At 43.0% G+C, this 12626-nt stretch overlaps 1 protein-coding gene across 4 annotated transcripts in view; it reads left to right on the top strand.

The window, feature by feature from the left end:
• LOC143958355 (SUMO-interacting motif-containing protein 1-like) overlaps positions 1–12626 on the top strand; it is a 114128-nt gene that overhangs the window by 16952 nt on the left and 84550 nt on the right. Inside the window, exon 1 of one of the 4 annotated variants that reach the window (XM_077467810.1) lies at positions 6914–7065. The exons of the other annotated variants lie outside the window; for them this stretch is intronic. Coding sequence (XP_077323936.1) covers positions 7006–7065 — 60 coding nt within the window. The 5' untranslated portion in view covers positions 6914–7005. Of the gene's footprint in view, positions 1–6913; positions 7066–12626 lie in introns of those variants that run through there. 4 annotated transcript variants of the gene reach the window in all.

The raw sequence follows: 12626 nt of genomic DNA, 5'->3' as shown, positions 1-12626 counted from the left end.
TGAAAAAATCCGACAGTTTGTCACAGTAATCCTGGGATTCGTTTTCTGGGGGTTCTAGGCACACCGGATTCATTGATTAACCAGTTTAAACAGTTCCCGTGGTTGGTTTGCGGCCATTGAGATTGTATATGAGAAGTGGTCCTTTTTGGCTTTGAAGATTGCTTTCCGATAATTCTGTCAGACCTTTGTAGTTAAATAGGTTTTCCTTGGTGGGATTTCTTCTCCATGTTCTTTCCGCTCTTCTGCGTTCTTGCTTTAGTACGGAGCGGGAGCTATTAAACCATCCAGCATTTTTCTTCCTGATGAGAGCCCTGCGTTTTGGTGCTACCGAGTCTGCTGATTGCAGTAATGCCTTGTTCAGGGAGTTGAGTGTTTCCTCCGTAGAGTGGTTTAAAGTTATTGTAGATATTTTTTTGGACAGAGTGGTTTTGAAGGCTTCGGAGTACAGTTTTTTATGCGATCTGGTCCAGTGCGTTGTTACAGGTTTGCGTTGGTGATGTTGGTAGTGATTTTGAATTTGATAGCGTGGTGATCCGTCCATGGCAGAGTTATGTTGTCGAGTATGACGTCGATGTTCTGTTTGAAAATGAGGTCCAGGGTGTGTCCTGACCCATGCGTGGGAGTCTTTATCAGTTGCTGTAGACCCAGTTCTTCTAGTTGGTTGATGCAGGCAGTCGCGATGGGGTCTTTAGGCTCGTTTGCCCAAAGGTTGAAATCTCCGAGTGCCAGGAAATTTTTGAATTTTAGGGTGTGCATTGCAAAGGATTCCGTGAGGGGTGAAAGAAGATTGGACTTTGGTCCCGGTGGTCTGTAGCACAGTAGAATATGAGTGGTGTCATGGGGTGTTGGTTGAAAATGTAGCGTCAGGGTTTCCATAAAAGACACTGGGTTCTGAGATGATGGTTTAGTGAGATCCAGGTGACCTTTAAAGATCACTGCTAGGCCTCCTCTTTTTTTCCCTATCCGGTGTTCGGTTAGGATCCTGTAGTTTTCCGGCACCAATTCGGTGAGGATGGTGTTGCAGTCAGAGGTTAACCAGCTTTCGGTGATGAAGAGGCAGTCTACATTGTTCTCGATGATGAAGTCGTGTACTTCCAGTCTGTTTGACTGCAGACCTGGCGTTAATCAAGGCGCAATCTAATTGTAGTGGTCGAGTAGATGTCTTCCTGTGGTTGGGAGCCGCTTGTCGTCCGGTTTTTAATAGTTGTTCTCTTTGAAGTATTTTTTGTATGGAAGATGGCAATGTGGTGTTGATGTTCCTTAGTCTGTGCAGAACTTCAGCTGAGTATTTGAAGTAGCACATGGTTTGTGGATGCTGTTGATGGTACTATGGGCCTAAGATGATGATCCTGATCAGGGTATTGATCCTGAGGTGGGGCTAGGTATCAGACTTGCCGCCGTGCTTGAGGCTATTAGCGCGCAAGTTGATCAGGGGATGCCTATATGGATGCGGAAGGAGTTGTTGTATTCGGTTGCTGGCTTTTCCAGCTGCCTTTACTTAGGGTGGAGGTCTCCGCTTAGAAAAGAAGTCTGGCTGTGATCTGGAATAGTCGTCCTAGGATAGCGTAAAAAATGGAAAGGAGGTAGGGGTATGCTAACCTATGGTTGTTCCAGAGGAAGGCGAAAAACCCCCTGACAGTAGCAGCCAAATGCACCAGTGGGGCAAAAATTCCTTCCTGACCCCCGTAGGCGGTCGGAGGGAGTCCCTGGAACAATCACTGGGGGGGGGAAGTGGAGGTGCAAGCTTACCTGGCTGCGGTTGTCCTCTTTAAACACTCTGGTTCCAGTGAATCTGGCTTGCTGTCAGCCTGACATTTCTGGAAAGCTGTCTGGTTGCCCCTTGCAGTGGGATCTTTAAAATGGAGGGGAGGTTGGAGACTCCTGTCTTAACTCCTGTTTTCAACTCCTGGTTGTAACTCTCCACTTGTGTTCAGAAAATCCACATGCAAGCCACAATCAGGGAGCAAGCTCAAGGGGGAGTTTGTAGAACTACCTTTATACACCTGTGAACAATTAACCCCTCCCCTAATTTGGCAGGAAGAAAGAGGGGGAAAAAAAAAAAATGCTGTTTAAAAAGTGTCAGAAAAAAGGTCTTTTAAACTGCTAGCAAATGTATCAAATAAAGGAGGGGAGAAAATAAAACACCCCCAAAAACACTTGCAAGCAGAAGCAGTCAAGCAGAAGCAGTCAAAGCACAACTCCTGGTTGTAACTCTCCACTTTAGTTCAAAAAATCCACTTGTGTTCAGAAAATCCACATGCAAGCCACAATCGGGGAGCAAGCTAAAAAAGTTTTGGGGTTCTATGTAATTTTCTAGCAAATGATGATTTTTACATGTAGGAGAGATGTCAGAATTGGCCTGGGTGCTCCAGAACGCCTGATGGCGCTCCCTGCATGTTGGGCCTCTATATGTGGCCACACTGTGTAAAAATCTCTCACATGTGGTATCACCGTACTCGGGAGTAATAGCAGAATGTGTTTTGGGGTGTAATTTGTGGTATGCATATGCTATGTGTGAGAAATAACCTGATAATATGACAATTTTGTGGGGGGGGAGGAAAAATTCTTGATTTTTGCAAAGAATTGTGGGGGAAAAATTACAACTTCAAAAAACTCATCATGCCTCTTACTAAATACCTTGGCATGTCTTCTTTCCAAAAAGGGTAATTTGGGGGGTATTTGTACTTTTCTGGCATGTTGGGGTCTCAAGAATTGAAATAGGCCATCAGTACTTCAGGTGTGATCAATTTTCAGATATTGGCACCATAGCTTGTGGACTCTATAACTTTCACAAAGACCTAATATACACCAATTTGTACTTATTTACCAAAGATATGTAGTGGTATAAATTTTGGCCAAAATTTATGAAGAAAAATTACTAATCTGCTAAATTTTATAACCGAAACGAAGAAAACATTTTTTTAGAGAATTTTTGGTTTTTTTTTTTCTTTTATAGCACAAAAAATAAACCGAGGATTAAATACCGCCAAAAGAGAGCTCTATTTGTGTGGAAAAAAGGACAACAATTTCATATGGGTACAGTGTTGCATGACTGAGTAATTGTCATTCAAAATGTGAGAGCACCAAAAGCTGAAAATTGGTCTGGTTATTAAGGGTGTTTAAGTGCCAGTGGTTAAAAGTTAAAATCTTTTGCTATAAAATATTTGAGGGTTCTAACACCCTAGAGAATATAATGGCAGTCGTTTTGTCACCATATTTGTGCAGTGGTCTTACAAAACGCACTTTTTTTTCAAAAAACAGTAAAGTTAGCCCAATTTTTTTCTTTATATTGTGAAAGATGTTATGCCGAGTAAATAGATAAAAATAAAAAATGAAACTAAATCTATGGGCAGCTTAACCAGTTGCCGACCACTGCACGTCGGCAGAATGGCACGGGCAGGCATACTGGCATACCTGTAGGCACACTATTCACCCCCTGTCAGTGACACCAACTGCAGTTTTTTGATTATTGCATTGGTGTCATTTGTGACTGCAAAAACTTGTATTGTTGGCCCCTTTAGGTCTAGGGTACTCCCCTAATAAAGGTTTAACCCCATGATCACCCTCTGTCACCAGTGTCACTAAGTGATTGTTTTTCTGATCACTGTATTAGCATCACAGGTGACGCTATTTAGGCAGGTAGGCATTTAGGTTCACACAGATTTTTATAGTCAGGTACCCCCATATACTACCCAATAAAGGCACTAACACTTGGTGATGTGGCAAGTCCCATCAGTGTGGTTCAAGCTGGCGAGGTGGGAAGTAGTGTCCCGCTGCCACCAAGAAGACGGACAGTTGGCAGCCCATTCACCAAGGGGAGTGGTAACTGAACGACAAAGTATTCTCCCTAGTTTGCCAACGCTTCGGCAAGCCGGAGATAGATCTGTTCACCTCCCAAGAACAGGAAGGTAGTGAGTCTTCACTCTGGACCGAGCAGGGCTCGGGAGTAGATGCACTGGCTCAGAGATGGGATTTTACCCTAGCCTATGCATTCCCTCCCCTGGTACTTATTTCACAGGGACTACAAAAACTATCCTGGTTAGATGGGTGCCTCATCCTAATCGCACCTTCGTGGCCAAAGCAGCCTTGGTTCCCCACCCTGAGGAGATGGTTGGTGGCTCCTCCATTCCATCTCAGTCAGTCACGATCTCCTCTGACAGGGACCAGTGCTACATCCAGACCCTGTTTTTCTTTCCCTGACAGCCTGGTATGTGAAAGAACTCCTAAAGCGTAAATGCTGTTCTGAAAAAGTGATTGATACTTTTGTCCAGCAGAAAACCAGTCACTAGAAAAATCTATGCCAAGGTCTGGAGGGTCCTCTCACACTGGGTGCAGTCTAGAGAAGATTCCCTTAAAATAATTAGTGGTCCTGGACTTTCTCCAGCTAGGAGTGGACAAGGGGTTATCTGTTAATAACCTCATAGTACAGGTGGCAGCCTTATCGGTTTTTCTGGATCGTAAGCTGGCCCTCATAAAGAGATTTTTGACAGCCAGGGAGAGGGTTACCCCGGTGAAAATCAACAAGTTTTGGCCGTGGCATTTGTCCTTTGTATTAGATGCCCTAATTAGGAAACCTTTTGAGCCATTGGCTAAAATGTCAGTTCATTTTCTTTCCCTTAAGATGGTGTTCCTTCTGTCGATCACTATGGCCAGAAGAGTCAGCGATTGGAGGCTGACAATTAAAGAACCCTTTTTGTTAGTCTTGGAGGATAGGGTGATCCTCAGAGGACCCTTTATATTTGCCTAAAGTGACCTCAGACTTTCATGGGTCACAAGAGATTGTCCTTCTCTTTTTTGAATCTTGGCAAAAAAGGAGGGAACAAATGTTTAATTTGTTAGACGTTTAGATTTCTAAGTTAGAGAGTCGGTGAGTTTAGAAGATCAAACCACTTGCTAATTAGTTTCCAGGCTTCATAACCTACAACAGCCAGGTGGATCAAGCGGACATCATGGTAGCCTATGGGTATTCAGGCAAGCCAGTCCCAGCTCTTAAAAGCTCATTCAACTAGATCTTTGACCTCCTGGGCAGAGAAGGCGGGTGTTTCAATCGAGCAAATATGCAGAGCAGCTACCTGGACGAGCCAGAATACCTTCCTGAAGCACTACAGGGTGGAGCTGTTGTCCGCTCAGGACTTTGTGTTTGGCAGGAAGGTCCTACAATCGGTGGTCCTACCCTAAGGTAGACCTGAACTTCTTGTTCATCTCAGGTGTGCTATCCTGGAAGATGACGAGAATTACCAGTTATACTTGCTGGTAACGGGTTTTCTAGGAAATCTTCCAGGACGGCAGGCCCACTTCCCTGGCCCTATTGGTGTGTGTTTCACAGAACATACCCTCCAGCACCAGTGTGGGTAGTTTTCTTGGGAATAACTGAGGGACAGACTTTTTAAACTTTCCTGTCAGGTGGGACTCGTCATCTCGGGTGTGCCTTCCTGGAGGATTTCCTAGAAAACCCCTTTCCGGTAAGTGTAACTAGTAATTTTTGCAAAGAATTGTGGGGAAAAATTACATCAAACCTCACCATGCATCTTGCTAAATACCTTGGAATGTCTACTTCCAAAAAAAGGGGTAATACGGGGGTTTTGTACTTTCCTGGCTTGTTGGGCTCACATGCAATGAGATAGGCCTCCATTCCATCAGGTGTGCTAAATTTTTTTATGGTTTGCACCACAGCTTGTAGACACTCTAACTTTCACAAAGACTAAATATCCACAAATTTGGGTTATTTTTACCAAAGATTGCCAAAATTTATGAAGAAAAATGTAAATTAATAATTTGCAAAATTTTATCCCAAACTAAGATTCATCATTTTTTTTTTTTTTTTTTTTCCCATATTCACCAACTGACACAGCTCCTCCCTTAGCCATTGGGTTGTTACGCCACCTTTAGGAGAAGACAACATGTTTTGAAAAACAGAGCTTTTAGTTCCACCCAAGTGGCGGACCCTTGGGTAACAACCCCCCCCCCCATGCAGCCATCAGTTTTATTTTAACTAGTGAAGGACCTAGGAACCTTGACGGGCCCATCAGTGTTTTTTCTGCAGAAGCTTTGATTTTTTGTGCAAGATGATTGATCCTTGTAGTCTCCCCTGCCTTACCAAGTGTGTGCAGGTCAGAGCTACGCACTGGGCTGGCCACAACATACCTCAGCTCCAGAGGTGGTCGTGGAACTTTTATGCTCCGGGGCGCACATATGACCAGGCTACTGATGTCTGCATCAGTGTGCCGAGGCCAACAGCCACCCCATACTGATCGGAGAGTGAGTCTATGATGGCATGTCTCCCAGCTCTGCAGGACTGGCAAGTACAGCTCTCCCTGCCTCGGTGGGGCTGGGCATTCCCTTGGAGGTAGATTCGGGGTCCCTCGCCTCCCACCCCCGCTGGGGATGCTGCATGTGGCTGCTGAGCGGTGTCATGTACAGGGGCTCTCACCTGGGGGGGCTGCAGTGTGTGTGTGTGTGTGTGTGTGTGGTGTGTTTTTTTTTTTTTTTTTTTTAATAGAGGAAAAAATAAAACCTGTGATCCATATACCACCAAAAATCTGTATTTGTATGAAAAAGGACAAAACGTTAATTTGGGTACAGTATATTACATGACTAATTGTCACTCAAAGCATGAGCGCTGAAAACTGGGCTGGCCACAAGGGGGTTTAAGTGCCCAGGAGGCAAGTGGTTAAATTCCTTACTCGCATGTAGCTCCCTCAGCTGGGCGTGTGCCACACCATTCAGTGTCATACAGAAACCATGTTGTTGCAAACTAGAAAATCCGCAGCATGTTGCTTTGTCACCCCCCCCCCCCCCCCAGGAGAAATGGCTATCCAAAAATAGGCTATGAAGACAAGATGGGAGGGGAGGAATGGGGGTGAGGCTGGGCAGGTCTAGGCATGTCCCTCTAAAAAGCAGAGAAGTGGGCGTGTAGAAGAGTAGGACAACGTTTTCAGGAAGTGAGGCCCCCCATGCAGAATTCAGAAACAAGGAAGGTTCTCCCTGAAGAACAGGAAGAAGCTGATGGTTTTGATTAGACTTTCTAGGCTTGGCAATCAGCTATACAGAAAACAAATGTCAAAGGTAAAGATATATTGCATATAATAGAAACTTTATTCCTTTTTTGACTGGACTTTCACTTAAAGTTTGCCCAAAAGTGAAGAGCCGATCATTTATTATCAAATGTGTGTTTTAAATGCTGCATATTGTATTTGGAAAGGGTCAAGGACTTCAACACACGGGTGCGTTTTTTTTTGTTTTTTTTTGTTTTTTTGTTCAATAGACTTCTATGGAGACGCTGAAGAAAAGCATGTCATGTTTTTGCAGCAACATGAGTTTTTTTTTTTTTTTTTTTTTTTATCTGCCAAATGACAAAATTGGCCATAAAAAGCAAAACCGCATGCACAAAAATCAAAACTCACTGCAGAAACAGATGAGAAGCAAACTGCATAGGTGTGTACCAAGCTTTATGCTGGGCACACAGATCAGTTTTCACACAAGAATATTCATAAGAAAAATCTTTGCATTCACTTGCTTTTAACCACTTAAGGACCAGGCCTCTTTTTCAGACTTGGTGTTTCCATGTTTAAAAGTTTTTTTGCTAGAAAATTACTTGGAACCCCCAAACATTTTATATTGTTCTTTTTCTAACACCCTAGAGAATAAAATGGCGGTCATTGAAATACTTTTTTTCACACCGTATTTGCGCAGCGGTCTTACAAGCACACTTTTTTGGAAAAAAAAATAAAACAGTAAAATTAGCCCAATTTTTTTTTATACTGTGAAAGATAATGGTATGCCGAGTAAATTGATACCCAACATGTCACGCTTCAAAATTGCGCCCGCTCGTGGAATGGCGTCAAACTTTTAGCCTCAAATCTCCATAAGCGACATTTAAAAAATTCTACAGGTTGCATTTTTTGCGTTACAGAGGTCTAGGGCTAGAATTATTGCTCTCGCTCTACCGATCGCAGCGATACCTCACATGTGTGGTTTGACCACCGTTTTCATATGCGGGCGCTACTCACGTATGCGCTCGCTTCTGTGCGCAAGCTCGTCATAACGGGGTGTTTTTAAAAAAATATTTTTTTTTCTTATTTTAATTGATTTTATTTTTACACTGTTTTAAAAAAATAAATAAAATGGATCACTTTTATTCCTATTACAAGGAATGTAAACATCCCTTGTAATAGAAAAAAGCATGACAGGTCCTCTTAAATATGAGATCTGGGGTCAAAAAGTCCTCAGATCTCATATTTGGGCTAAAATGCAAAAAAAAAAAGAGAAAATCTGACATTTAAAAAAAAATATATACCTTTAAGAGGTATGGGCGGAAGTGACGTTTTGACGTCGCTTCCGCCCTCCTATGGTATAGAGACGAGTGGGGGCCATCTTAGCCTCACTTGTCTCTATGCCCAGCAGATGGAAGGACCCGATCGCCTCCGCCGCTACCGACGGCTCCGGTAAGCGGCGGAAGGTGTGGGAGGGGGGGTGGCACCTCTCCCGCCGCCGATAGTGGTGATCTCGCGGCGAATCCGCCACGGAGACCACCGTTATCGTACAGCCGACCGCCGCCTGAAGAGATGGATATCTCGGTTGTGGCAGCAGCTGCTGCCGTTACCGAGATATCCCTCTTCAAAAATAGGACGTACATCGTCGTGCGGCGGTCGGCAAGTGGTTAACATTGTCTGTAAATTAATGTAATTTCTGAATGAAAACCGCATATGCTGTCTAAAAAATCCTTTGGCCAAGAAGTTTTAAATTTCGAAGTTTTCCCATCGCTGTGGTTGAAAACTAACATCGTTTTGACCCCACTAACTTCGAAAATCGAACAACGTTCTTAAAATGACTTTATTTTGAAGGAAGACAGTGTTTTGCAGATTTTCCAAACTGAACTGTAAAATATATGCTGGCCATACAAAAACAAACTTTTTTTTTTTTTTTTTTAATCTGAGTCTACCAAATTTGTGTGTGTGTGTGTAATATAGTATATCTCTTCTGTCTGTTCTCAGAGTGGATTAGAGATTTTTCTCCCAAACAATATAGTTGGTTATTTACCACTGCATAGCTTTTTTTTTTTTTTTTTTTTTTTTTTATTAATAAAAAAAATCAGCCAACAAATTGGTTAAATAACCATTTAGTTGCAGCCCTAAAATAACAATCAATTGCCCTTCATCTAGCACTCCATGCAAGATTTTGCCTCATGTGGGTAAGGATGATCACGAGAAGTGAGGTATCAGCCCAGAACTATACTGGATGAGCTTGTGAATGATTTCTGGGCAGTTGGGACCACCATTACTAAACAAACCATTGGTACACAATATACCCCTATGGACTAAAATCCTTCAGCCCCCGCAAGGTCCCCCTCAAAATGGCACATGTACAGGCCCATCTGAAGTTTGTCAATGAACATGTAAATGATTCAGATGAGATATAAATTGAGTTCTTTGGCATTAACTTGACTCTGTGTTTGGAGAAAGGAAAAATGTGGGCTGACCCCAAGAGCACCATTCCTACAGTCAAGTACAGATGGAAACAATATGCTTTGGCGGTTTCGCTAAGGGTACAGGCCGACTTTGCTGCATTGAGGAGCCAATAGATGGGGACCATGTGTTGTAAAATCTGGGATGAGAACCTTCTTTCCTCAGCCAGAACACTGAAGATGGGTTGTGGATGGATCTTCCAGCAGGACAATTGGGGGGGGGGGGGGGGAGAACACAACATACTGCCAAGGCAGCAAAGTCATGACTCGAGAAGCATTTTAAAGCTGCTGTAACACTAAAGGATCCTGTTCCTTTCAGGCATGAATAACGGCAGCGCTTGTCCTGGTGTAATTTGGTCTTTTTTTTTTTTTTTTTTTTTTTTGTATCTAAAATACCTGGCTGGTGCTGCCTGCCCGTCTGTAAACTGACCATGTTTTTTATCATGGCTGCTGAGCCCCTGATACAGTGGTCAGTTTACATGAATCCATCTGCTGTCTCTCTCCTCTTCTCTGTACTCTCTCCCCCTCCCTCCCTGTCAGCTGTATCAGTGCCTGCCTCTCGTGCGTGTTCTTTGTGGAAAAAATGCTGATTTGTACATTCTTACATACTGCCGTGACTGCCCGCTGCTCTCCTCCGCTCTGCCTGACATCAGCGGGGGATTCTTGGCCCCTCCTGCTGTAGCTGTCAGATTGGGAGATGGAGCAGCAGGCAGAAATGTGAGCGCTGAACAGTGCTATGAAATAAGGTACAAATTGGGTTTTTTTTTTCCCTTTGTTTTTTCTTTACAAAACATACACTGGAGCATATAACTTTATCTAATGCAAGGGATTGTGTACATTTACAAAGGTGGTTTTTACAACCACTTTAAAGAGGAGTTCCCCCTTAAATTGTCAGCAGTTACAAATGCTACAGCTGCTTACTTTTAATAATCGGACACTTACCTGTCCCAGGGTCCAGCAATGCAGGGGAACGAAGCCCTGCTCGTTAACCCCCCCGCGCGCGCGCTTGGCGGCACCGGCATTCTAACTGGGCATCCGGCTGCGGCTTAACAGCCGGGCACCCACTGCGCATGCGTGAGCGGCACCGTGATTGGCCGTGCAGTCATCTGAGACCTGTCACCTGTCCCAGATGACTGGAGGGAGGGGGCAGAGCTGAGCCCTTCCTGTGCTGAGGGGAAGTGATGTCACTAGCCCAGGCACTGAAGGAGGCAGACTACGAGGGACCCCCTGGCAACAGGCATTTAGAGATGATCTACATTTTATTTATTTTTTCCTTTCTGTGGAACACCATTTTAAGGTCATGGAGTGGCCTATAGAATCCTATAGAAAATTTATGGATGGATCTGAAACTTTGAGTTGCCAAGCGACTGCCAAGAAACCTTAAGGATTTTTGAGATCTGTAAAGAGTAGACCAAAATCCCTCCTGAGATGTGTGCAAACCTGGTCACTGTTGGGGTTCAGTTATTCTAGACCGGGGTCTGATTTCCCTTCGTCCTATACCGACAGGACTGGAGATGTACTCGGGACAAACTATGACAGACAGTGGTATGGTTTAGTCAGAGTAAATCTGATGAGCTTTTATTCTAACACTTGTATAGAAAACAGATTATCATACAATGCTATACAATACCCCATGTGCGTCATGGGACTTTACATAGTTATGCAAAACAATTATGTTCCAGACATATAATTCATAACAAACTATACTACAAAACAAATCTAGCTTATTTACAGTGCAACCATATCTCTTCCTCAGAAATCGCGGAACAAGCTAATTGTAACAAATGGCTTCATGGGAATCTGCCGAGGGAAAAGTTCCCAAGAAAGACCAGTTATGTTTGACTATATGCATACTGACAAAATGGATACTAAATCAGTGTTTTTGGTTGATATTTTGTCTCATTTTAAAATGCACTTATGATAAAAAAAAAAAAAAAAAAAAAATAAAAATTCTAGGCCCTCCATTTCTTTGTAAGCAGACACACTTACAAAATCTGCAGGGGATCAAATTTTCCTCATTGTAGACATGGATTCTCAGTGGGATGTCTGCTGCCATTTGGACAGTAATGTGAACACCCATCCATTTTTCCACATGAAGTGTCGTCAAAGCAGGTTTCATTTTTAGGTTTTGTGTATTTGGGAGTCTTGTTATCACCTAGGCTTTTTTTTTTTTTTCCTCCAAAGATTCAATGAGCAAAGTGTGTAAATCCTAAGTGTGTTGACATACAGTGCCTTGCGAAAGTATTCGGCCCCCTTGAACTTTTAAACCTTTTGCCATATTTCAGGCTTCAAACATAAAGATATAAAATTTTTATTTTTTGTGAAGAATCACCAACAAGTGGGACACAATTGTAAAGTGGAACAATCTATTGTTTTTTTAACTAATAAAAAAATGAAATGTGGGGCGTGCAAAATTATTCGGCCCCCTTGCGTTAATACTTTGTAGAGCCACCTTTTGCTGCGACTACAGCTGCAAGTCGCTTGGGGTATGTCTCTATCAGTTTTGCACATCGAGAGACTGAAATTCCTGCCCATTCTTCCTTGCAAAACAGCTCGAGCTCAGTGAGGTTGGATGGAGAGCGTTTGTGAACAGCAGTTTTCAGCTCTTTCCACAGATTCTCGATTGGATTCAGGTCTGGACTTTGACTTGGCCATTCTAACACCTGGATACGTTTATTTGTGAACCATTCCTTTGTAGATTTTGCTGTATGTTTGGGATCATTGTCTTGTTGGAAGATAAATCTGTCACAGTTTCAGGTTTTTTGGCAGACTCTTTTTTTTTGGCAGACTCTTTTTTTTTGGCAGACTCTTTTTTTTTGGCAGACTCTTTTTTTTTTTTTGGCAGACTCTTTTTTTTTTTGGCAGACTCTTTTTTTTTTTTGGCAGACTCTTTTTTTTTTTTGGCAGACTCTTTTTTTTTTTTGGCAGACTCTTTTTTTTTTGGCAGACTCTTTTTTTTTTTTTGGCAGACTCTTTTTTTTTGGCAGACTCTTTTTTTTGGCAGACTCTTTTTTTTTTGGCAGACTCTTTTTTTTTTTGGCAGACTTTCAGGTTTTCACCCAGAATGGTCCTGTATTTGGCTGCATTCATCTTCCCTGTCCCTGCTGAAGAAAAGCAGGCCCAAACCATGATGCTGCCACCACCATGTTTGACAGTGGGGATG

The sequence above is a fragment of the Lithobates pipiens genome, unplaced genomic scaffold (genome assembly GCF_037356315.1).
Source record: "Lithobates pipiens isolate NorthernLeopardFrog02 unplaced genomic scaffold, aLitPip1_a1.2 Scaffold_104, whole genome shotgun sequence".
Taxonomy (NCBI): Eukaryota; Metazoa; Chordata; class Amphibia; order Anura; family Ranidae; genus Lithobates; species Lithobates pipiens.
Note: the sequence above shows the minus strand (reverse complement) of the source record. Positions and strands in the feature narration are given on the sequence as shown.